Source organism: Lutra lutra, chromosome 3, assembly GCF_902655055.1.
Source record: "Lutra lutra chromosome 3, mLutLut1.2, whole genome shotgun sequence".
Taxonomy (NCBI): domain Eukaryota; kingdom Metazoa; phylum Chordata; class Mammalia; order Carnivora; family Mustelidae; genus Lutra; species Lutra lutra.
The window spans coordinates 36,522,602-36,545,348 of record NC_062280.1 but is presented as its reverse complement, the minus strand read 5'-3'; the positions used below and the strand labels follow the sequence as shown (position 1 = coordinate 36,545,348).

The 22,747-nt window shown below is 37.2% G+C and overlaps 2 protein-coding genes across 12 annotated transcripts in view; both read right to left on the bottom strand.

Moving 5' to 3' along the window:
- The window catches only part of MFF (mitochondrial fission factor), a 31,400-nt gene extending 16,199 nt beyond the window's left edge, over positions 1-15,201 (bottom strand). For 5 of the 10 annotated variants that reach the window (XM_047721174.1, XM_047721175.1, XM_047721177.1 and 2 more), the window contains exons 1-7: positions 15,021-15,201; positions 11,899-12,010; positions 10,952-11,129; positions 9,844-10,064; positions 8,750-8,919; positions 2,833-2,921; positions 187-261 (exon numbers count right to left, since the gene is read on the bottom strand). In XM_047721174.1, coding sequence (XP_047577130.1) covers positions 187-261; positions 2,833-2,921; positions 8,750-8,919; positions 9,844-10,064; positions 10,952-10,989 — 593 coding nt within the window. In that variant the 5' untranslated portion in view covers positions 10,990-11,129; positions 11,899-12,010; positions 15,021-15,201. The remainder of the gene's footprint in view (positions 1-186; positions 262-2,832; positions 2,922-8,749; positions 8,920-9,843; positions 10,065-10,951; positions 11,130-11,898; positions 12,011-15,020) is intronic. The other 5 variants (XM_047721179.1, XM_047721180.1, XM_047721183.1 and 2 more) reach the window with 3 other exon arrangements.
- A 4,351-nt stretch (positions 15,202-19,552) lies between these two features.
- The window catches only part of COL4A3 (collagen type IV alpha 3 chain), a 137,355-nt gene continuing 134,160 nt past the window's right edge, over positions 19,553-22,747 (bottom strand). For both annotated transcript variants that reach the window (XM_047721173.1, XM_047721172.1), the window contains one exon: positions 19,553-22,481. In XM_047721173.1, coding sequence (XP_047577129.1) covers positions 22,397-22,481 — 85 coding nt within the window. In that variant the 3' untranslated portion in view covers positions 19,553-22,396. The remainder of the gene's footprint in view (positions 22,482-22,747) is intronic.

Genomic DNA, 22,747 nt, shown 5'->3' with positions numbered 1-22,747 from the left:
TTTTTTTCTTAATGAAGTGTATGTTGACAATTTGAGAAATCCTAAAACCCAGGTTCTGAAAAGCCAAACAGTAAGAGCATTAGGGTATTATACGATGATAATTACTTGGTGGAATATTAGTATAACATACGCCTGCAAAATTAAAACAACTCCTAGTTGTGAAAAGCAGAGCAGATAAAACCTTACGTGTACTCCGGTGCAGAAGTCGACGCCTGGAACCTTGAAATTTTATTTCTTGGGGCAGAATCTGATCTGTGCCACCTTAAATAATAATTATGCTTCTTTTACATTCAGCTTTTATAACAGAAAGAAAAGCTAGATACAAGTCTACTGTTCAGAATTCATGTTTGTGTCAATAGTGGACAACAATCAATCCTACTAACTCTTGAAAGCAATTAGGAAAACAAAGGCCAGTGCTCCTGCTCTTCTGTCTGTAAGTACTTCTACTCTTCAAGCCAAGGAATAAAATAAAATGGAAGCAGGCAAAGGTTCATGCATAATAACACATAGTTAATTTTATATTACAAAGAAGAGACTAAAGTAGGTAAAGACAAAAATGGTTTAGTAATTACATTAGTGGAAGTAAAATGTAGCTGTTTTACATCAACAATCTCTTCAATACCACATTACAACACTGAATATATAACAGGGCTCATTATATAAAATTCCTAATGTTAACTACATAGATTCTTACAGATGAATTATAAATTTTAAAATTAATAATGGTAGGGGAAGAAAAAGCAAGGTTACATTATTAACAAAAAGATGGTTAAGTATCTTACCATGGCATGGTAACATACGAAACATAAAAGCATGGTTAATGTAAATATGGTAATACAAGAATTTCACCATGAAATGTATAGTTAAATATGCATGTTATTTTTGCCACCAAAAATTAAAACATGAGCTTTTCAGTTTTATTAAACAGCTAGAAAGTGCCATTAAGGCAACTTAAACACAAAAAGAAAGAAAACAGTTAACTCTCTAATCTTCTCTGTTATGAGGAACTTAAGTTATTGGTAACTACAAAAATACCTATGAACTAATCATCAACTCTAAATTATACCTCTCTAGGCTCTCTCTCTAGGTTGATTTTCAAACATAGTAAAGCTGTTTCCTTTCTCTTCAACTCAACTATCAATAGTTACTTAAAAACCAAAAGTGATGCTATCCTATAACAGTCCTGTTTTTCTCACTGGTGTGAAATTTCAAATTTATTAGAGACCTAAATAATAAGCCACATCTTCATATAACAGAAAAGTTTACTAGAAACCTTCGCTACCTTGTAAAATATTTCAAAGAGAGAATAACAAAAGCCCTTTGGTATACACTTAATCATTCTGATAGGTACTAAATATCAAGAAGCTATCCTAGCCATCAACTATGTAGCCTTCTTACCATTTGTGTAATATATCTGAAAATATTCTAGAAAAATGGATTTCATGGACCAGCTGATATCCCTGCCAACCAGGTATCTTCAGAGAAACATAATTACCATAAAAAATTTCATTTTAATGGTTGAACTTTTCAGGTACTTCCTGAAGGAGAGATATGTTCATTTTCACTCACTATCTTTCTATATAACCCTTCAGAATAACTAGAACACTTTGGGAGACGTTTCAACATTTTCCAAGAAATCAGAGCAGTTAAAGTTCTCCTTTGTGCCTACTACAAAGAAGAGAGAGCCTAATCCCATCAAAGCCCCTCTGCATCCCTATATTCTTCAGTCAGGTCCAAACTAGAACTTGATGTAGTTTTAACACAAATGGTGTATTGTACTGTCCTGCATTTTAGTTGTATATACATTTAAGTGTTTTGCTTTTATCTAGATTTGCAAACTCTGAGATAAATGCTCCATCCCGATTCTGTTGTAGTTCCCAGAGAAGCTAACAGGATAGTTCATGATGAATGAGTTCATGAAAACTGACCCAAAATGGAATGAGGAAGATATATTAATTTACATAAACATTCTAAATCATTTATTTAGAAAAGCCAAAATCACCAATGGATTTGAGACTTAAAATTCTGAAGAGATTTTAAAGGGATAGTTTATCTGTAAAAAAACATTAACTTTAAAAAAACAACAAAACATCTGCCTGATCTAAAATATCTTATAGTGGGGTAGCTTTAAGATCAGAGTATGATAATACAACCAAATAAAAACGCCGAAACAAACAGCCCTTTAAACAACATACTTGTACTTTTGGAAAATGAAATGGATCTAACAATTCAATGACTCACTCAGTAGGCAGAGAGCTAAACAATAATCCATGAAAAGTAAAACAATTCCACTTGCCTAAGCTACATGGTTTACCATGGCTCATTAGAAGCAGAGCTGGAAGGGCTAGTTCACAATCTGATGACAAACTGAGTAACTTGAAAATAAAGACACTTGCTTAAAGTGTTTTCTTTTTGTTTTGTTTTTTCAATCTACATGCTAGATAAACTTTTTGAAGGCTGCACAGAACTGAGCACTTACATTTATCAATTTCTCTTAAGTATACTTAATAAGCAATTCCCAAAATAAGTAAATCACACTTCTAGAATTCTGCCATCCATATTGAAGAGGATAATGCTACTGGAAAGTTCTCACAACATATTTTAAGGCTATAAAAATAACCACAAAAATGTAAAATTGATGTAAATGTAAAACAGATTTCAAACACTTAAAAGCAAATCATTTACTTTTTTCTCAGGTTCTTAGGCACGAAACACATACTTTTTTCTTTTTTTAATATTTGGGAGTAAAAAAAAAGAATTATTTAGAAATAGATGGGAGAATACATGGAGAAAACTAATAAAGGAGATACACTGCTCAGTGGTTCTACTCACATGGAGTCAGCTCTGACCAGCTGTCCGTTTTGGCGAACGGCATTTTCACTCATAGAGCGCTCTCTTTTTAGCCTGCCAACTGCACGGATCTGTGAGGCACAAAGAAAGAGAGAGGAATAGAAAATATTCTTAGTAGCCTAGTAGCTCCTTAGTATCAAAAGAAGCTTAATCCAAGACTATTCACAAAATTTACAAAGAACATAACCAAGATTGCTGTCAAGCAGGAGTACAAAAGACAGGTTAAAAACAACAACAACAAAAACCCCTACCTATTACAATGCAGATAAACCTAGGAATGCTTCTTAATCTCCTGAAAAAACTACCTCTGGTTTCTATCTAAGTATCAATCTTACTTGGTACAATTATATTTTTATTTATTGTAATTAAAGGCATATATATTATAGGAAATGGGATGTATTTGTATTACAAATAAATGTTCCAGGCTTCTGGGACTAAAGCAAATTCAAATTTGGTTGCATATTTGAAAACTAGATTAAAAAAAAAAAAAAAAAAAAAAAAAAAAGCCTTGGTACTAGCTTAAAAGTTTTGGCATTCCAGAAATAGCCACACGCTCCCAACCCACATGCTCTTCTTACAGAATGTATCACTGACCTTCTCCATTAATGGGATAGGATTTATGTTCCCTTCCTTTGAAATTGGGTGGACTGGTGACTGCTGTAGAGGTGATGCAATGTGGCTTCTGAGACCAGGTCATACACAGCAATAAGGCTTCTGCCTTTCTTTCCTAAACTGTTCATGTTTGGAACAATGGCACCAGGATGTGAAGATTACCACGAAGTTACATGGAAAGGCCATGTGTAGGTACACCACCAGCAACTGTAGCTGAGGTCCCAGACAACAGCCAGTATCAACAGACACATGAGTAAACCATCAGCTGATTGTAACTCGGGCTGTAGAGTCATCCAAAGTCATCCCTCACTTTGAGACTTCCTAGCTTAGACCAAGGTATTGTAAAACAGAAACAAGCTTTCTCCATTATGCCAGCTGCAATTCTTCACACACAGAATCCAGGTCTGTGAGCAAGAAGGAATTTTGGTTTTTCCTTTTTCTTTTAAGTTACTTAAGGTGGTTTAAATACAGAGTGATAGAACAATGATAATCACTAACTTTTCTGTTTGTTTAGGGTTTTTTTGTTTTTAACTAGAAACAGCCATGGCAACTTCATGGTTTAAGAAAAAAAAAAAAAGGTAAACTTTACTATAAAGGACAACTGGTATGTGAACCAAGGGACTTGAAAGTTAAGATTTTAAAAAATGCAAATCAGTGCCTAGTGATGATTTTTTAAAAACTTGAGAGTAGACAATCAGGTTACAAGCACCTTCAATGGAGAATAAATCCAGATTCTACGACAACAAAATTTAAAACCATACTATGCAGCACATAATTCCAGAGCATGGTTTAGATTTGGTTATGGGTTATGAACCATTTATCCACTTGAGCAAAAGAAAAAAAAATACTTCTAGAGACAAAAAAGGAGTCAGTCTGAAACCTACTGTAAGAGCTCTTTACAGTTAAGCCAAAATTAAAATTCCTTTAAAGCAGTATGTATGTGTATATATATATATACACACACACATATATATAGGTGTTAAGTTATATACAACTTAAATATATACATAACAATATATTGTTATATATGCATACATGTATGCAATATATATAGGTGATATATTTATTTCTGTATCTACATCTCTATCTCTATCTCTTAATACCTCTTCAATCAAGTACACTTGATTCAGAGAGCAGTACTGGTCTGTGAGAATCCCTGTGATCCCTGCGTTCCATCTCCCTAGAGAACAGCTCTTCCATGCTGCAGGGATCAAGATGAATCCTCTACTAAATCAGAACCATTCCTGCTGTTGTGGTGTGAGAACTAAGATTAAGCAGGGCAGGCAGTGATAGGAGAAAACAAATTAGGTCTATGACTTCAACACAGCCTGGAAACTAGAGGATCCTAAGTCTGCTATTTTCACCATTTGAAATCTGATTTAAAGATAACTTACCAGGAACACTAAGCCTGATACTCTGGCATACTGGAGGGAAAAAGCAACTTCAAACAAAAGCATACATTTGTCAGGGGCGCCTGGGTGGCTCAGTTGGTTGAGTGACGGCTTCACCGGGAGTCTGCTTCTCTCTCTGACCTTCTCCCCTCTCACTCTCTCTCTCTCTGTCTCTCTCAAATAAATAAATAAAATCTTTAAAAAATATATACACTTGTCATGCCTTCCAATACGACCAACTTGTATCCTGTAATACCAAAGTGCATGAACACAGCCTGAGGTGATAAGGAACACCATCTTTTAAATATTCCCACCCTTTAGTTCAGTCGTGGTGGTAGTTTTTTCAATCCAAGGTTTTTATTTATTTTTTAAAATTATTTTTTTCCAGCTGTATTGAAATCTAGTTGACAATTCAAGGTTTTTAAATGTCATTCAGAATGAACCAGCACTGGTTACCCATTTAAAAACTTGTGTTCTGGGGCGCCTGGGTGACTCAGCCAGTTAAGCGGCAGCCTTCAGCTCAGATCATGATCCCAAGATCCTGGGATCAAGCCCCACATCGGGCTCCCTGCTCAGTGGCGAGAATGCTTCTTCCTCTCCCACTCCCCCTGCTTGTGCTCATTATCTCTTTCTGTCAAACAAATAAATAAATAAAAATAAATAAATAAAAATAAAAACTTGTATTCAGTTCTGAAGCTGAGAAAGTTTCCCAGCTTCAGGTAACTTCCTGCAGGCCTTAGGGTCTTCTGTGTCTGATAATAGGCTTAAAATTCCTCCCTCCTCATTTATACGGCCTAAGCGATGCTAAGAACACTAAGAACTGTCATGATTTGGTTATTTTGCAGTTTCTTGCCCAGATCAGTTTATTACTTGGTTGCTTTTATTAGTTTCCTGCAGGTAGAATCATCAAGCGATGGTCATGTCCTAGAGTGGCCTTCCAAGTACAGATTAGGTATATTGAAAGGGTTCATCAACTTCCTCTCTACCAGTCAAGCCTCCAGATTTTATAAACCCTGTCTATGTGAGGCGATTACCTGCATCATGCTTTAAGCCTTCTCCATGGGTTCCCTTGGGTTCTTCAAGCCAGTTTAGGAATTTAAGTGCAGTTACTTTCTGTAAACTTATTCACTGTGTCAGACAACATTTTAGACAACAATTTCTACAGCCTTCTTCATAAGCCACCTTCTTAGAGTCTCCTTTCTTGCCATAGGCCAGTGGTTCTCAAGGGTGATTTTGCCCTCAAGGGGACATTTGGCAATGAATGGAAAGAATTTTTCCTTTATTTTTATTGTGATGAACTACACATAACATAAAATTCACCATTTTAAATTACTATACAATACAGCGTATTTGATGCATTTGAACGTGTAACCATCACCTCTACCTAGCTCCAGAACATTTTTATCACCCCAAAAGAAAATCCTATAATGATTAAGCAGTCATTCCCAATTCCCCTTTCCCTCAATCTGCTGGCAACCACTAATCTGCTTTCTGTCTCATGGATTTGCCTATTGGATATTTCATGTAAGTGGAATCATAAAATATATGGCCTTTTCTGTCTGGCTTCTTTGATGTAGCATAATGTTTTCAAGGTTCATCCATGTTGTATAATGTGTAAGTACTTCATTCCTTATTATGGCTGAATAATATTCTACCATATGGATATACCACATTTGGTGTATCTATTCTTCAGTTGATGGACACTGGGATTATTTCCACCTTTTTTTAGCTATTAGAGACATTTTTGATTTTCATGATTTGGAGGATTCCTCTGGCATTTAGTGCACAAAGATCAAGAATGCTGTTAAACACTCTATAATGCAAAAGGAGAGGTTTCACCACAACAAAGAATTATCAGGTCCAAAATGTCAACAGTGCCAAGGCTGAGAAACCTTGACATATGCTGCAAAAGGACTACTACAGAGTCAATGATTCAGGGGATCTCACTTGATAGGTTCTGACTAGGATCTGAATGAATCATCAGAGCAGCACTCAGAGTCTTATTGGCCTCTTTCAATCCATCTTCTAGAAGCTACTAGAACTCTGGTTCTTTTTCCTTTCTCCTCTAGTCAAGAGGCTGATTGTCTTCAAGGCTGCAGGACCCTTCCATGGACTTGAAGTACAGGTCGTCATCTTTGCTTTCCTTTCAATAGACAGTGGGTACTAATCTCTGAAACTCCTTTCTTGCATCTCAGGATTTGGCTCTTGCCACAGGAACTTAACTTTTATAACAATAGTATTTAAACATACAAGTTTTAACATAAATTAGAACATGTGCTAAACACATTACATGCATTATTATAGTTATTCTCATAATAATCTTAAGTACTTGGCATTATTCTTATCTTTCTTTTAGAGATGATCCTCAGAATTAATAAATAAGTTACCCAAGGTTATGTCATTAATAAGTAGCAAAACAGGCGTTCAGAATTAGGTCTCCTTTTCAACCCAAGTTTTTCACTATGGTGCTATATACTTTGGGCATTTACCACATTTGACTAAATGTACTCCTACTACTGCAGGAGTAAACCCCATAGGTCTACTGAGGGCAATCCCGGTAAACTTTTTTTCTTAAAAGTAATCACTCAAGAAAGTGCCTGACTTGTTTTCAATCAATTATTTTCACCAAGTAGGCAGTTAAGTTATCTAAAATAGTGGGAGCAGAAAGATCAAAAGGAAAACAAAACTCGAAGAATATTACAGGGAGGGTTTCTCCCCGGTAGAATCCTCACTCCAAGACATTATTATCCACAGCAGCAATTTCCACTGGGAACTTTTGTGTAGGGGCTAGGAAGCAGGGCCTCTAACTGAAAGCGTGCTGTGATACCTTTCATCTTGCAGGACAATTCTCATACCCTGCATTATTCTTTGCTACTGAGAACTTTGCATCTTCTGTGTGTGGGTGTCTCTCCCTCACTCATGCCAGGATGCACGAACTCTACCTCACCTCACAGGGTCTTACACAAAAGCTCAAAGAATGTTTGTTAAATAAATACAATCCTACAAGTATCTCAGTGCCTTTTCACCATGTGAACACTCAAATTTAGGGCTTTTCACCAAGCATATATCTAGAATGTCCAAACTGGCAGCTCTATTATCTCATTACCTCAGCAAAAACTCCCAAGCTAAGAAAAGGCCTCCCCGGTACTAGGACATTGCACTCCTCTGGGTTGTATGGATACTTTACCCTCATTGGAAAGGACTAACATGAACAAATGACACACAGGCAGTTCCGCCATCAGTAAAAACATATGTTTGCATATTGTCTTATGCTAGCTTCATGACAACACAGAAGTTCAGAAGCTACAGCGTAAAAGCTGCAACTCTAAGTATCATCACAGAAAAGAAATTTTACAAAATTGGCTCTGAATCAATGGGAGAGGCAACATCTGAACTTTGCTACTAACATCTCATTAGTCCAAGCTGCCATATCTTGGTGAATAGGGCTATTAATGTTACAAGGTATATTAACTTAGTCAGGTTTTTTAGCAAGCTAGATTAGGTAGTATCAAGGAAAAAAAGAACTTTCCTTGTCCTCTTTGCCAGACTTCTTTTGTAATAAAGTGATGTATTAATTTTCTATGCTAAACTTCCCAACTCTTTCAGTATTGCTTAAGGTGTAACTCCTAGCCATAAAAATTCTTCCATCTAGACCATGTGAATGTTAATGATTCCCACAAAACTTCCATTTTCCTGAAACATAACATTTAAACTTTAAAATACAGCATAATATCTTATTTGGGTTATCTATGTAGCAGAATTTATGGCAAACAATGGTCCATGTGGAAGGCTTTCATTACATATTGCTAATGTAGGAGTTATAGCTTTCAATCTTCTTTACCTTTTGCTTTTACCTATATTATTTCAAATTCACTTGACATTAAAATTGTACTTACTTCTTCATTTTGAGGGGTTGGAGGAGGTCTTTCTAAATCCAGAAAATCTAGTGGTCTTTCACTTAGCGTAAGTACACGAGGTGGTGTTTTTAGTGCCAGAGGTTTAAAGGGAGTTGACTGAATAAGGTCAAGATCTGCTGGTCTTGAAAATGGAATGTCTTCATTATTTCCTAGGAGTGTAAAAAAAAAAAAAAAAGGAAAGGTTTTGAAAAGACAGTGGTTTCATTAAAATGTATCTGCCACTACACACCCCCACAATGACTAAAATTGAAGACTGTCATTTCAAAGTGTTGACAAGGATGTGGTGCAATGGAAATTCTCATACACCACTGATGGGGACATAACAGGTACAATCAGTTTCAAAAACAGCTTGACAGTTTTTCATAAAGTTAAATATAACTTATGGTATAATCTAGCAATTTCACTCCTAGATATATGAAAACACACATCCCTACAAGAACATGTACTTTAATGAGGTTTTATTCCTAACAGCCCCAAACAGGAAACAACCCAAATCTTCATCAACAGATGAATTCACAAACAAATTGTGATATATTCACATAGTGGAATACAACTCAGCAATAAAAGGGAATGAAAAATTGATACAAGCAAGAACATGAAAGAATTTCAAAAAACATTACACTAAGCAAAAGCCAGACCCAAGAGTATAAGCGAAACTCTATTAACTCTATAAAAGATGAATCTAGTCTCTGGTTATAGAAACGAGATTATGGTTACGTGGAATTTAGGGGGAGGAACTAAAGGGGATGGGGCACAAGGGAATATTTCAGGATAATGAAAATGTTCTATATCTAGACTGTGGTGGAAGGTCACAAGAATATATGCATTTGTCAAAACTCATCAAACTTCACACTTAAAAATTACATGTATTTTATGTATGTAAATTATGTATCAATTAGTTGAATTATTAGAAAACAGTTTGAAATTTCAGTTTTATTAAACTTTTGAAAATGATGTAAAGTTTTATTTCCCATCCCCTTTTCTAAATAATATTTTGAAAAATCCAGAAGTTTTCATAAAAATATAAAAAAACAAAGATTTATCAGACAACTTTATAAACAAATGTAAAATACCTGCTACAACAATCCTTTCTGGAACCTGCATAATGACACTAGCATTTGGAACTCCTTCTTGGAATCCTTGTTCCAGGTCAGCATTTGGTGGTGCTACCTTTAATTTCTCCGGGACCCTCATTTGCTGACTAATACCTTCGGTGTATTCCATTTCATACTGAATTCGACTAATCTCCGCCATCTCAGCAGCAGTGGGAGAAGGAAAGGCTGCCCCACTCACTCTATGGGCAAAAATTTAAAGACAGGGGTGACTGTTAAAATGTCAGTCTTCTTTACATAGTGAAGTTAGAAGACAATACCTTGTAGGAAGCACAAAAGGAGACTTCTTATTTGTATTGAACACGTACAAAGGGAAAGTAAAAGATTGAAGACAATGTTTTCCTCAACATAATGCCTTCTCATTCATCAGCTGAAATGGCACCCTGAGGATATTGGTTAAGAGCAAATTTTAAAATTATTGTATAACTATAAGACAAATGTGCATACACATATACACTCTCCTTCTCTCTGCATAGCTACGCATGCTGCTTATAAAAAATGAATGAAATAAAACTTAAATTCTGAGGGAAAGCTGCTAGGATTTTATAAAAATGAAATTAGGAATTGCTGTCATGCATGAAAAAAATAAAACCTTTTAATGATGAAAATCAAATTCATAAAGTAAATAAGGCTAATTCTAAATTTATTTAAAAAATGTGGTCCCCTGAAAAATCATAAGATACAAATTCAAACTTCTCTTACTGAATGTATACCTGGTTACTGAGATGCAATGGACACCAAATATAGAATATGTAGCAATAAACCCTTCCTGTATGCATTTGTTTCATGGGATTATAAGCCTCACATTAATCTGTATTTAGGATCATACTTACATGTATATTTTTAAAAAGCATGACACGTCTTTAAGGGGAAAGACAGTACAAATGCATGAATAACCTTCTAAATTAGAGAAGGATCCATGCTTCAGGAAAATGCAGAGGAAAGTTACCCCCAAATATAAAATGTAGAAAGAAGTGTAGAAGAGCATGGTTAGCCTATGGCAATCAGCTTTAAGGCCACTATCTCTCAAGCCTTTAATACCAGCTCAACTGAATAAAATGTCACTGACCTTCCTAGTGGTGTGTCACTGCTTGTTCTTTTACTCATTTTTAATACAGTAAATACACGTCTAGAATAGCTATTAAGATACTGCTACCCTGTAGTTCAGTTTACTTTATACAACAATTCCCCTACAGATCTGAACTTTTTTGGAGGTGTACATAACAACACGGACACTGCTTTTCCAGCTGTAAAAAAGAAAGAATAAAGATCAGTATTTCAACAATTCATTTATTTAAAAAACCATGAATACAAGTAAATATCTATTTCAAATTATCTTCTAAGACTTGATCTACAAAACCAGTTTTCAGATTTCTCCTAAACAGAGTTATTCTATACCTCAAAAATCATAAAGAAGATTTTACACACAGTCACTATTTTATGATTTTCCAAACAGGATAATCAAATGTATATAAAGTCAGAGTAAAAAAAAATTTTTTTTTTGCCATAAGACTCCTTTTAATCATTATATTCTGAACAGGGGAAAAAAGTCCTTTTCTTTTTTTAAGGCTTAATTACAATACAAATGAAGAAATCATGAAGAGAATATAAAGTGCAGAAGTAAATGTATTTGAGATACCTAAAAAACTGATGTTTAAGTAATGGTTTCTTTAAAAGGAAACGACTTCAAAAGCCAAATTACACCGAATTTTCAGCAAAAGATATTATATATAAATCAAGGGCAATGAAAAGTAAAGATGATATAAAGGTGAGTCATACCTGGGATATTTCCTCAACTCCATGTCAGAGATGTGTTACTACCCTTGAACCACCTCAGCACGATGCTTAGGAGAGCTCTGAGAGGTCGCTTAGAGGGCTAAGCCCTGACAACTGGTTTGTTCTGACTGCTAAATTGCCTCCTTTATTCTTTACCAAAATGTGCGAATTTTAAGGATCTGGCATGCAGATGGTTGAAAGACTAAGAAAATAGAGCCAAAAGACAAAATTTTTACTCACAAATGTGTACCAACTACGGCTTGCTATTTGGCACTATCTGCTTCTGTGCTTCATATTAAATCCTTTAACTTGCTTCAATGTGCCTGTGCTGGATTTTGAGCCACTTTTGTCCCTAGGGAAGAAAAACAGGAGCTAATTGAAAACCTGCATGATACCAACATTAGGAATTCATTGCCGGAAATCCTCTAAATGATGTCACCAAAGACATACAAACTTACATTAAGAAGCTAATACAATAAAGAAAAAATTAACAAGCTTATTACCAATTTTAATCCCACAGACAGGGCCCTATACGCATTCATTAGTTAATGCAAAATAAAATAGAGAACTGCCATCATCTCTGATCTGAATTTAGAAAGATGTGACAGATGAAAAATACTTGGTTGGATGGACCCATAATATTCATGTGTATATACATATATATCAAGAAGGAACAAATGCATTTTGGTTAAATTGTCATTCAGCTATTTTCATGCAATACTTAATTTAATTTCATATTTATTTCATTCACAACTTTCAATCAATATTTGAATTTGAACCAGTAATATATGCACATGTTACAAAGCACACAAGAACATTCAGAGAAAACAGTGTCCCACCAGACCCTATACTATAGCGACCTAGGTCCCACAGGCAATCTCTAATTTTTGTGCATCTTTTTAGAGGAGAAACTCTTCCAATACTTGTGTATAGATGAATCACAATAAGAGCTTGTATTCAGATATGATACTGAAAAGAGACATCTCAAAAGAATTATAGCCTTGGGACACTATAAGTTGAAGTTTTATAATAAACAAGGAACACATATAACCAGAACATTATCTCTCTGAAATGTGCTCTTCTCCCCACTCCATTTACTGCATTTCAGTCTTCACTGACTTTGCACCAATACATCCTATGAGTGTCAAAATTTCATTCTACAGCAACATCTTGTTTTATGAGAATCTGTCTGTAAAATAGCACAGAATTAGATCATAAAGACAGATGCTGAAAAGACAACTTCTAGAAGAAGCCAAATTCTCCTGTACCCTATTTGAGCTACTTAAATTTAAAAACCAAATGGAACTTTTCTAAGATGTAACACTGTACTGTGCTAATTAGATCAGAATCTATCCCCCCCCCAATTAGACTATAGCATTTTTGGTATTATCTTTTGGCAATACATAAAACAAACTTCTCATTTGGAGTTAAGATATTAATTCCAGAGGTTCTGTCATTGCAAACTACTAGTCAACCAGTGTATGATTCTCCGTCATGTAATTAAGGAGACAAAATCTCTCTCAAAATCACAGATGATCTTAACCTCTAATTTCTAAGTCTTTGAGTTCCCAAACACCAGTAATTTACCAATTTTATATAGTTTTTTCCACATTCCCACAGTGCATTTATTCTTACCTACATTTTTTAGCTCAACTTTTAAACATCTTAAATAAATGTATTTTAAAAGGAAACTTTACATCACTACCTTAAACCATACATATATCAATACATGTAACAAAAACATAACTAAAAGAAAAAACCCTCATCCATATACTATCTAGAATCAAGTCAAATTCCACTCCTGGAAAATGTCCGAAATGTGGGACACAATGACTCAAGCTTGACTTTCTTATTTTCTATATTAGACCACTGGAACCCAGAGAAATAGTCCAGGAAGTCGCAGAAACAACTTAGGTCAAATAGATTGTGGCCGCAAAGATTTATATAATTCTCCAATTATGAAAAAAAAATATCCGGTTCTTTATCACTTATTGTTGTGGACCTGGTTCAAGGTTTTTATATAGGTCACCCTGTTTCTATTCTCTTTTCAAGCAGCTATACTTAAAAAAATAAGTGCATCAACAAATCAGGGTATAGCAATCCAGGATTAATTGCAGTTTTGAAAGAAAAGTAACCAAAAACTTGAAAAAACACAAATCCACAGATTTTAAAATAAGGGTATGAATCTACAGAAAACAAGTTTCAAAAGCAGAAGGGAGGAAAGCAACTGCTAAACTTTGTAATCCTAAAACGAGGCAGCCCTATCGGACAGGAAGGGATAGTACACACAATTTCCTTTTGGAAAGAACAGTAAAACCAGTTCTCAAGGGTTTGAAACCAAAAAGAGAGCAGCTCCTACACATAATTTAATTACACGGGGAGAAGACTACTTAATAGTCATTCTAATTCTTTCCAAATCCATTTTCCGGAGGGTTTTTCCTTTGGGATCTCATTAGCTGACGAAATTGACACAGAAAGAAACGTTTTTTTCATTTAGGGAGAGAAAACACTTAAGGTCCTTCAGGTCAAGTCTCTCAGTGAGTGGATGGGAGGCCTGAATACAACTGGCTCTACATTAGGGAACAAGGGCTCTGGGGCTTTTCTTATTTGCCGCAATGAAAAGCTGTCACCCTACAGAGCGCCCCTTGCTCTAACGCTGTAGGACGCGGCCCGGGGTGTTCCTGCACCATGCAAGGGGCCTCGTCCTGCAGGCGAAGGTCAGAGGCTCAGCAGAACCGGCACCCGATCTTTCCTTCTCCGGCTTCCCAGCTCCTGGAAGGAAACCCGAGGAGCAACTAACTCCCAGCATCCCCACCTGGGAGCAAGCGTGCTCACGGACCCACCCGACCCCGGGCCTCCGGCGGCCGACCAGCTTCCAGCAAACCTTCCTTTGCAAACACGTCTTTCCCACGAAGTAAAAACAAAAACAAAAAACTACTTATCAAGCCGGCTGGCGTCTGGCCCAAGGTCATTCTGAAAGGGGCCAGGGCCTCGGCCGGGAAGGATGAGGGAAAACCCCAGCCAAGCTCCGCGTTCAAGCTCTCAGGACGTCTCCAGTGTTTCCCAACACGATCCCACCGGGCTGTCAAAATGAGACCCCGAACTAGGAGAGGGGGTGATGGTTAGGTTAGCCCCAAAACGTTCGCGGGAGCTTGTGCTGCTCTCTTCAGGGACCGAGGAGGAGGCAAGGTCCTGACGGGGTGGCAAGGCCAGAGCCCGGGGGTTGGGACTCGCGGCGACACCATGGACCGGCCGGGGCCACCGCGGGTAACCTCCTTCGGCCGGAGGGTCATGGCCGCGGTGGTAGGCCCGGAGGCCGGCACGGGCCGCGGGTCCCGCGTCGGGAAGGCATCAGCACTCACCCCTGGGCCCGCTGAAGGGTTCCCGGCGAGGGCCCCCGCCCGCCGGCTCCCGGGGCGTTGCAGTGGGCGCTCCCACAGGCCGTTGACCGAGCGCACTGAGGCGCCGGGGCAAAGCACCGGCCTGAGCGGCCCGCAGCGGGCCGGGAGAGATACGAGAACGGCCGGAACTGGTCCTTGCCGGGAGCCGTAGCTGAAGCAGGTTTGTGGTCATGTGATGCAGGCGAGGGCGGACGTGAGGCTCACGCACAGAAGCAGGGGCAGGGCGACGGCGATACGGGGACATCTTTGTTGGGGGCAAAGAGCGCCAACTGCAAGCAAGAACACGTCTGTGGTAGGAGTTTGGTTCACGACTGAAATTTTATTTTATTTATTTATTTTTTTTTTTGGTTCACGGCTGAAATTTTATTCTATTTTTTTTAAAGATTTACTTATTTGACAGCCAGAGATCACAAGTAGGCAGAGAGGTAGGCAGAGAGAGAGGAAGAGAAGCTTGCTTCCTGCTGAGCCAAGAGCCCGATGCCGGGGCTTGATCCTAGGACCCTGGAATCATGACCTGAGCTGAAGGCAGAGGCTTTAACCCACTGAGCCACCCAGGCGCCCCACGGTTGAAATTTTAATTGGAGTTCGTGATCTGTAAGACTCACATGTTTACAAGGTAGACAAACCTTCCATAGCCAGTTAAAATGACTATTTTTCAAGACTGTTAGTATCAAAATATCTGGTGTGAGGCCTAATACTCCGAATATTTCACCGACTCTGCTGGTGATACTCCGATTTTGATCACTGGTTGAGCTAATTAATTATTAGATGTCTTCCTTAACAGTACCCCTGCCCTGATTGGCTTCACTAATCGCTCAACATGAGAATGATGGAAAAAGAGAAGTTAGCTTTTACAGTAGTTAGCAGCCTTATTTAGCCTCGGTAGAGCCCTCTCTGGATCTAACCACCCAACTAACTTTCCGTGGGAGATTCAGTACTTTGATCCCCAACATCGGGGCGGTCTGAAGCTCGATGGCGGGATATTTTGTGTAACTAGACTTTAACAAACAGCCGACAAGGACATGCACATGAGCGGTTACTTCTCTAGAATCTAAAGATGCTCCAGAGAGGTTGCTGTTTCAAAATAATTTAGGAAGCACTTTGAGAATCATGTTCTTGGGTCTCTTATTAATAGTGGCAAATCATCCTTTTGTAAGAATAGATAGATTTTAGGAATGATGAGTCTTTCCAAACCAGTTCTTTTGGGGGAAGATAGAAAGACCAAGCTGGGTAGGCTATCCATAACCAAGACTTGTAGCAATGAGGGCTCTGCTGCTTCCAGCACCCTTCCACTTCTTCGTTTCTTGCCATTTGCTTTTTATGCCTTCCTCCTCCCCACAAGAAAAACGTTTTGAAATAACTTTCAAAGGAAAGTTGTGAACCAGTTGCCAGATCCGAAGTCTTCTTCCTTAATTCTGATCACCCTTGATTTTCCTGAATCATTTGATTCTGTTAAAGGAGTCAGTGTGGTACATGAAATCACCAAATATTGGTAGTCGATTCTCAAAGAGGGAAAAAAAAAAAAGGCTTTTTCTTTTCCTTACCTAGAAACTCTGCCCCCTTGTTTTTTTGTGATAAAGCTTCATGCTGGGTCTTCCATCATTAATGTGGACATTCCTGTTTATGATTTAATCCATTATTGACTATCTCTGCACCCATAATTGCCTCAAATCTTTTGTGGGGAAAAAGTGCCATATAAGTCTACATTAATTAACACATCCATTTAGTATCATCCTGTTGCCCTAGTTCTAGCCATTTCTTCGTAAGTGTCCCTTTGGAGTTTTGATCCCAACAGATTTCAAACTCAAATTTTCTCCTTCTTCCCAATCCAGATAACTTCACCTGATTTTTTTTTTTTCCAGTTAATGGCAAGATTATTTTTCAAGTCCTCAAGTTTCAGAATTCTGAAGTAATCTTTCACTGTCTCTCAAGACCCCATCCTTTTAGATTCCCCCACCTCAATGCCAACTCTCCACTTTGTTCTGTTCCCACTGCTAAATCACTACCTATCAACTGGGTTGATAACCTTTTAACTGACCTTCCCAGCTCCATTTTTATCCTTGAATTCTTACCAGAGGTTGGATTCACAAAGAGCCTAGTTTTACAAATTGTGACATCCCAAATTTGAAGCCCCAGGTTTAAAAGAAATTGATGATTTACAGTTCTCTACACAATTCAAAAGTCCATAATAGCAATCCAGTGATTTTTTAAAAACATTTGAAATTATGAAATAGCCTGGCAAGTGCACTATGTAAAATATTGGATCTTCTAGGTTACTGTTTATATGATCATTCTACTCTTTTCAGAATCTTCATTGCTCTTAGACCAGCCAATGAAATATAGGCTTAACCTATATTTGAAACTCTATGTGATATGGCCCTAACTCCTACAATGCCACTTTATTCATGTTTGTGTGTGTATGCACATGTGATGTTTACATGTACAGAGAATACATGTATCCCATATATTCCTATGTATTCCATGTATGTTCTTATACTCTATATGTTCTTGACCATTAATTATTCTCTGAGATTGCTTCATGCTTTCCTAACTACTTACCCTTATCTGTAATATTCCTGCCACCTGAAATGCCATCCTCCTTCTGGCCACCATCTGCTTCCTGAAATCCTAACTGTCCTTAAAGGACCACCTAAAATATTCCTTCTTTCATAATTATTTCCTGAGGGCTCCAACTTTTGCATCACTGTTTGTCATCTCTTATGGCACTTATTCTGTCCAGTATTATAATTAATCTATGTATTGCCTTATTTTCTGCCACCAGATTAAGTTCTGTGTTTGAGACCAAGGTCTGTGTCTCACTCATCTGGATGACTTCTGTGGAGCCAGATGTCTTGAGCATGATGTAGGTCTTGGGTATAAAGTGATGAGACCTCTATTTCCTGGTTTGGCTGATAAACCCAATCTCAAAGCAATCGTTTTTTAAAAAGGTTTTGAGCAATGTCAGCATTTTTAGAATAAACAGTCTACAGACACCCAGAGAGGGTCACATTTATCTGGATGTTTAGATTTAGCCTGGTTATTCAAAATCAGTTTCTTTTCTCTCTGTGTTTGGTTGTTTCTCAGTTTCCAGTGGGCAGAGCTGGGAATACGGTGAGGTTGAACTAGCCACTGTTCGTGCTCTCCAAGTCCCCTGTCAGTAGGTTACTAAGAATAGATTATAGACTGATCACAATTTTTCCTTCCAAACAGACTTGCAAGTAGAGAGAACGATCACAAATAAAACATTCATTCATCTACTTGCTATCAGTCAAAATAAGTTCATTTAAATGTATTAACACATTCTGGAGGGACTCAAAATGTTTTCAGTGTACTTTTTGGCCCAGTTATGAAAATCTCTAAAATATTTATTTGAACAACAATTTTCTTTGTCTTCTTAGAACTATTACCCAAGATCACTGTTTAGTTTCTTCCTTTTATAATCTTGTTGCCATTTAACACAGCCCGAAAGTTCCTTACTTACAAGATTTCTTATTTTGTGTATTAAAAGCATTCCTCTTTACCATTTCTGTACACTTAAAATTTTATGAAAGTTTTTCTTTGAATGAGTAATATTTGTATTAGAAATGGGAAACATTTATCAAAATGTATGACGCATACTTTCTGTAATCTATATGTGTTCTTACTGCTTTGTAAAAATTTCTTAAACACCCTAATAGAAAATGAGCAAAGATGTGATTAGGCCCTCTAAAGGAAAACAAAAACAGGCACTAATACAAAATAAGAAAATATGAATAAAACTAAATGAAAAAACAAATACTAATTAATAAAAAAAGCAAATACTAATTAAAAGTGACAAATACACAGCATCACTGGTAGTGAGCAGACTGTAAATTAAAATGTGATAGGGAAAAGTTGTAGAACAGCTATATCCGGAACTGGTAAAAGCATAGGAAGATGGGTGTTTACATTGTTGCTATAGCTGGAAATTCTAACAACCTTCTTGGAGAACATTTTTGTATATCAAAGACCTAAGATCCTGTGAGTTATTTGATTCTGTAATTTTCCTTCTACCAATTGATCCTGAGGAAGTAGCTGGAAAATGTGAAATGAAATGTGTACAGTATTTCCATAATAAAACTAAATTAAATGTCCATCATAAAACTAAATTAAGTGTCCCTTGATTGGGGGATTCACTGACTTATGTAGTAAATCCATGCAATGAACTATGGTGTAAATAATGATTAGTTCTTGTCTATTGATGTGAAAAAATATCCATAGGGCATTAAGTTAAAAAAAAATCTTGTTACGCATAACATGTTTTTATTCTATTTTTGTTTAGGAACATATTTACAGGGAAGAACTCTGGAAGGACATACACCTTAATTATCTTGGGTGAGGGTGACAGGTTAGATTATGGCAATTTTTATATTCTTCCTAACTTTTGTATTGTCTCTTGTTTTTACAGCAAACATGTATTATTTTTACAATTCAAAAAATTATTTCCATTTTGAAAGAAAAATAAGACCAGATACAATTTTTTCAATTTTATTTTTAGACAATACAATAAAATAATTTTTAGCTATAATTACAGAAATATTAGTACATTACAATATTGTAATGTCAGGATATAATAATATAAAATATCCAATATATTTTAAATATATTTCATTTGGTTATAGAGTAAACATTAAATTAAGTTTAGTTGCACTAAGTTACATTTGCTTCATAGAAGAATCTTTGTAAGTTAAATTAGCAATAAAATTCAAATTCAGCATTATTGTAATACTTTTATAAATAAGTTACTTAATAATGTTTACCTTGCAAAAAGACCTCTGAGAAATCCATTATTTTAGCACACTGTGAAATTTCAAAGTTGAAGCCCCAATTTGAAAAGAAACAAGTTATTTACATTTTATCTACAAAGTTAAATCTTCATAACATTATAAGCTACTCATAGGCATTTGGAAAGTAATGCATGGAAGCTGTGTTTTAAGGCTCAGTCTCAGAAGTATGATTGAGCTACTGTTCACATGGCTTCTTTGGAATGTAAGGCTTTAGCAACACCTGTCTTCCTCAGAAGTTAAACACTGCTAAGAGGGCAAGAGAACACAGACACTTGGATAAGCAGAGACCAGTAATTTGGCATTAGCACCAATCTAGGCTTTTACATATTAGTAAAATTAGACAACCTTAGGGTTGTTTGTGATTTTGGACTTTAAAAGGGAGGTACAGATGGAACAATTACAGCCAGCTGTACATGGTAACTGCCCATACAATCGTTCCTTGGCTGTTTGCCCACAGCAGTTCCTAATTTTGAGTGTGTCCGAAATCACCTGGAGGGCTTGTGAAAATGCAGATTTCCAGGCCTTACTCCTAGAGTTTCTGATTCTACAGGTCTGAGGTGGGCCCTAAAATTTCCATTTATAGCAAGTTCCCAGAGGCTGCTGATGCAGCTGGTCCAGGGACTACAGTTGGAGAACTGTTGTCCTACAGAGGGTTTGTGGCCATCAGTTAGACCCTGTATGCCATTATGATACAAATGGGACAATAGGATATTTTTAGAGCAAAAAAGTCTTAATATTAGGTGAGTCTACGTAAGTAATCTAAGTAAAATGCACTTGATAATGTTTAAATGTAAAAATGGCTTGACAGCAGTCACCTGAGCAGGAAAGGGTGGGAACCGAGGTCCCAACCTGTGCTATCCTCTGGGGTCACACCTTCACTTACAGAGCAACTGAGACCAGAGCAATAACCTGAATTTAAATATCAGCACCATCAGTGCCACCTGGGTGGATCAAGAAGCATCTTCAGAGCTTTGCCTCGGATACCTGGCCTCTCAGATCCATCACATAGTGTTACCATCGAGTTCAAGTTGTACTTAGCGCCTTGCAGATCTTTGTTTTCTTAACGTTGTTCCTACCTTGGCTTCTGTGATGCCCAAGAGAAGCTAGATGTATTGGGCTTTCTCTGGCCAGAGACCTTCTTGTAAACCTTTATTGAGGCCTACTGAATTATGATGATGGGATATAAGAACAGTGACAAAGGAAGAAAAAGGGAAAAAAAGCTAGCTCAGATATGTGGGAGTCCTAACAGTAACAGTAAGTTAGTCACCTTTTCTGGGATATCAGATCAGAAACATTAGTCTCTTTTTCTCCCCCTTAGTATCTGTAATTTAGAACTTTCCCTGGGGCCTAGGTTGAGGCTAAATGAAAGGCTCATTCAGCTGATTTAAGTAACTTTGGGAATGTATCAACACACTGAAAGGCAAGTCTTAAGACCTATATCTGCAAAGCTATACAATTTTTACATTAAGATTTTTACAGGTCTCTTTCAACACAGTTGGTGAGACTATGTAACATAAAACACAAAATTTTTTACAAAAGAAGTAGGGAAATAATCAGGGAATAAATCTGGAAATACCCAGGTTACATGGAATATGAATGGATCACAGCAAAGGAAAAATATTTTGAGCCTAATCTGATTAGCCAGCAAATGTCGTAAGTTTTCTCAACATTTATAGGGATGGGGATAAAGTGCACATCCAATAAGTAGTATCCTTGTTATCTGGGTGGGTGAATTGGTAAAAAAAAAAAAAAAAAAAAAAAAAAAAAAGAAGTTAGATACATTTCAGAGCACGAGTGTAACATTATCCTATTAAAATTAATTCACTAAGGGTAAAAATTTGAATGCTAGCAGGTTACATTGCTGCAGTGAAATGAATTCAATGGACAAATAAAAAATCTTTTAAAAAATATGAACAAAACCATTCAGGGAAACCCCCTTTTGGCCTTAGTCTTGGGTATACTTGAAAGAGCCCTAGAATATCTGTGAACCTTAGTTTAGTTCTGGTTTCCTCAGGCCTTAGGTTACTGAACAGGTCTCAAAGTCCAGTCCAATGCGTGAGGTGCCATTACTCCACCTGCCCCCCATCTCCCTCCTGTCTCAGGGGCTAAAGCGGGTGGTGGCACAATCTAAATCCAATTTAGCCTCCCTGAGTCTCAACAACTGGAATAGAAAGGGGCAAATCTTGGGAATCCAGTGGATCAAATAGCTTTTAACTTGTAGCACCAAACTTCATACCATTGCAGCTGAGGCCGTGCATTGGATGCAAGTGGAATAGGATTTCAGGGGTATTTTTTGAAAAGTCTGCTGCCTTGCCATAGGAAACTTTGCAAGAGCACAGATTAGATACTAGGATTGCAGAACTGACTTAAAAGAAATGCTTTGTTATGTGGGGAACAAATAGAAACTTTGTACTAAGTCATCAAGGAACCATATTGTTTGGTTAGAGAAAAATACCAAAATAAATGCATATTCTGCATCATTACTTGGTTATTTAGGATGAAAAAGAACAGTTCTGTTTTCTTTTGATTTCTTCATTGTCTTCTCTTCATGCACACCCGACAGCGACTTATTATGTTTTCTAACTCCCCAGCTTTCACAGTTGACGGAATAGGTTTTCTGAAATAAAAGCAAAAAGTGCAAACAAAGAATCTCATCAATGTATAGGTAAAGAAGGAATATTTGCTGGGTTTGAGATTTATTAATAAATATTGTAGCTCATCTAAACTCTATTATAGGGGCACCTGGGTGGCTCAGTGGGTTAAAGCCTCTGCCTTCGGCTCAGGTCATGGTCTCAGGGTCCTGGGATCCAGCCCCGCGTCGGGCTCTCTGCTCGGCGAGGAGCCTGCTTCCCCCTTTCTCTCTGCCTGCCTCTCTGCCTACTT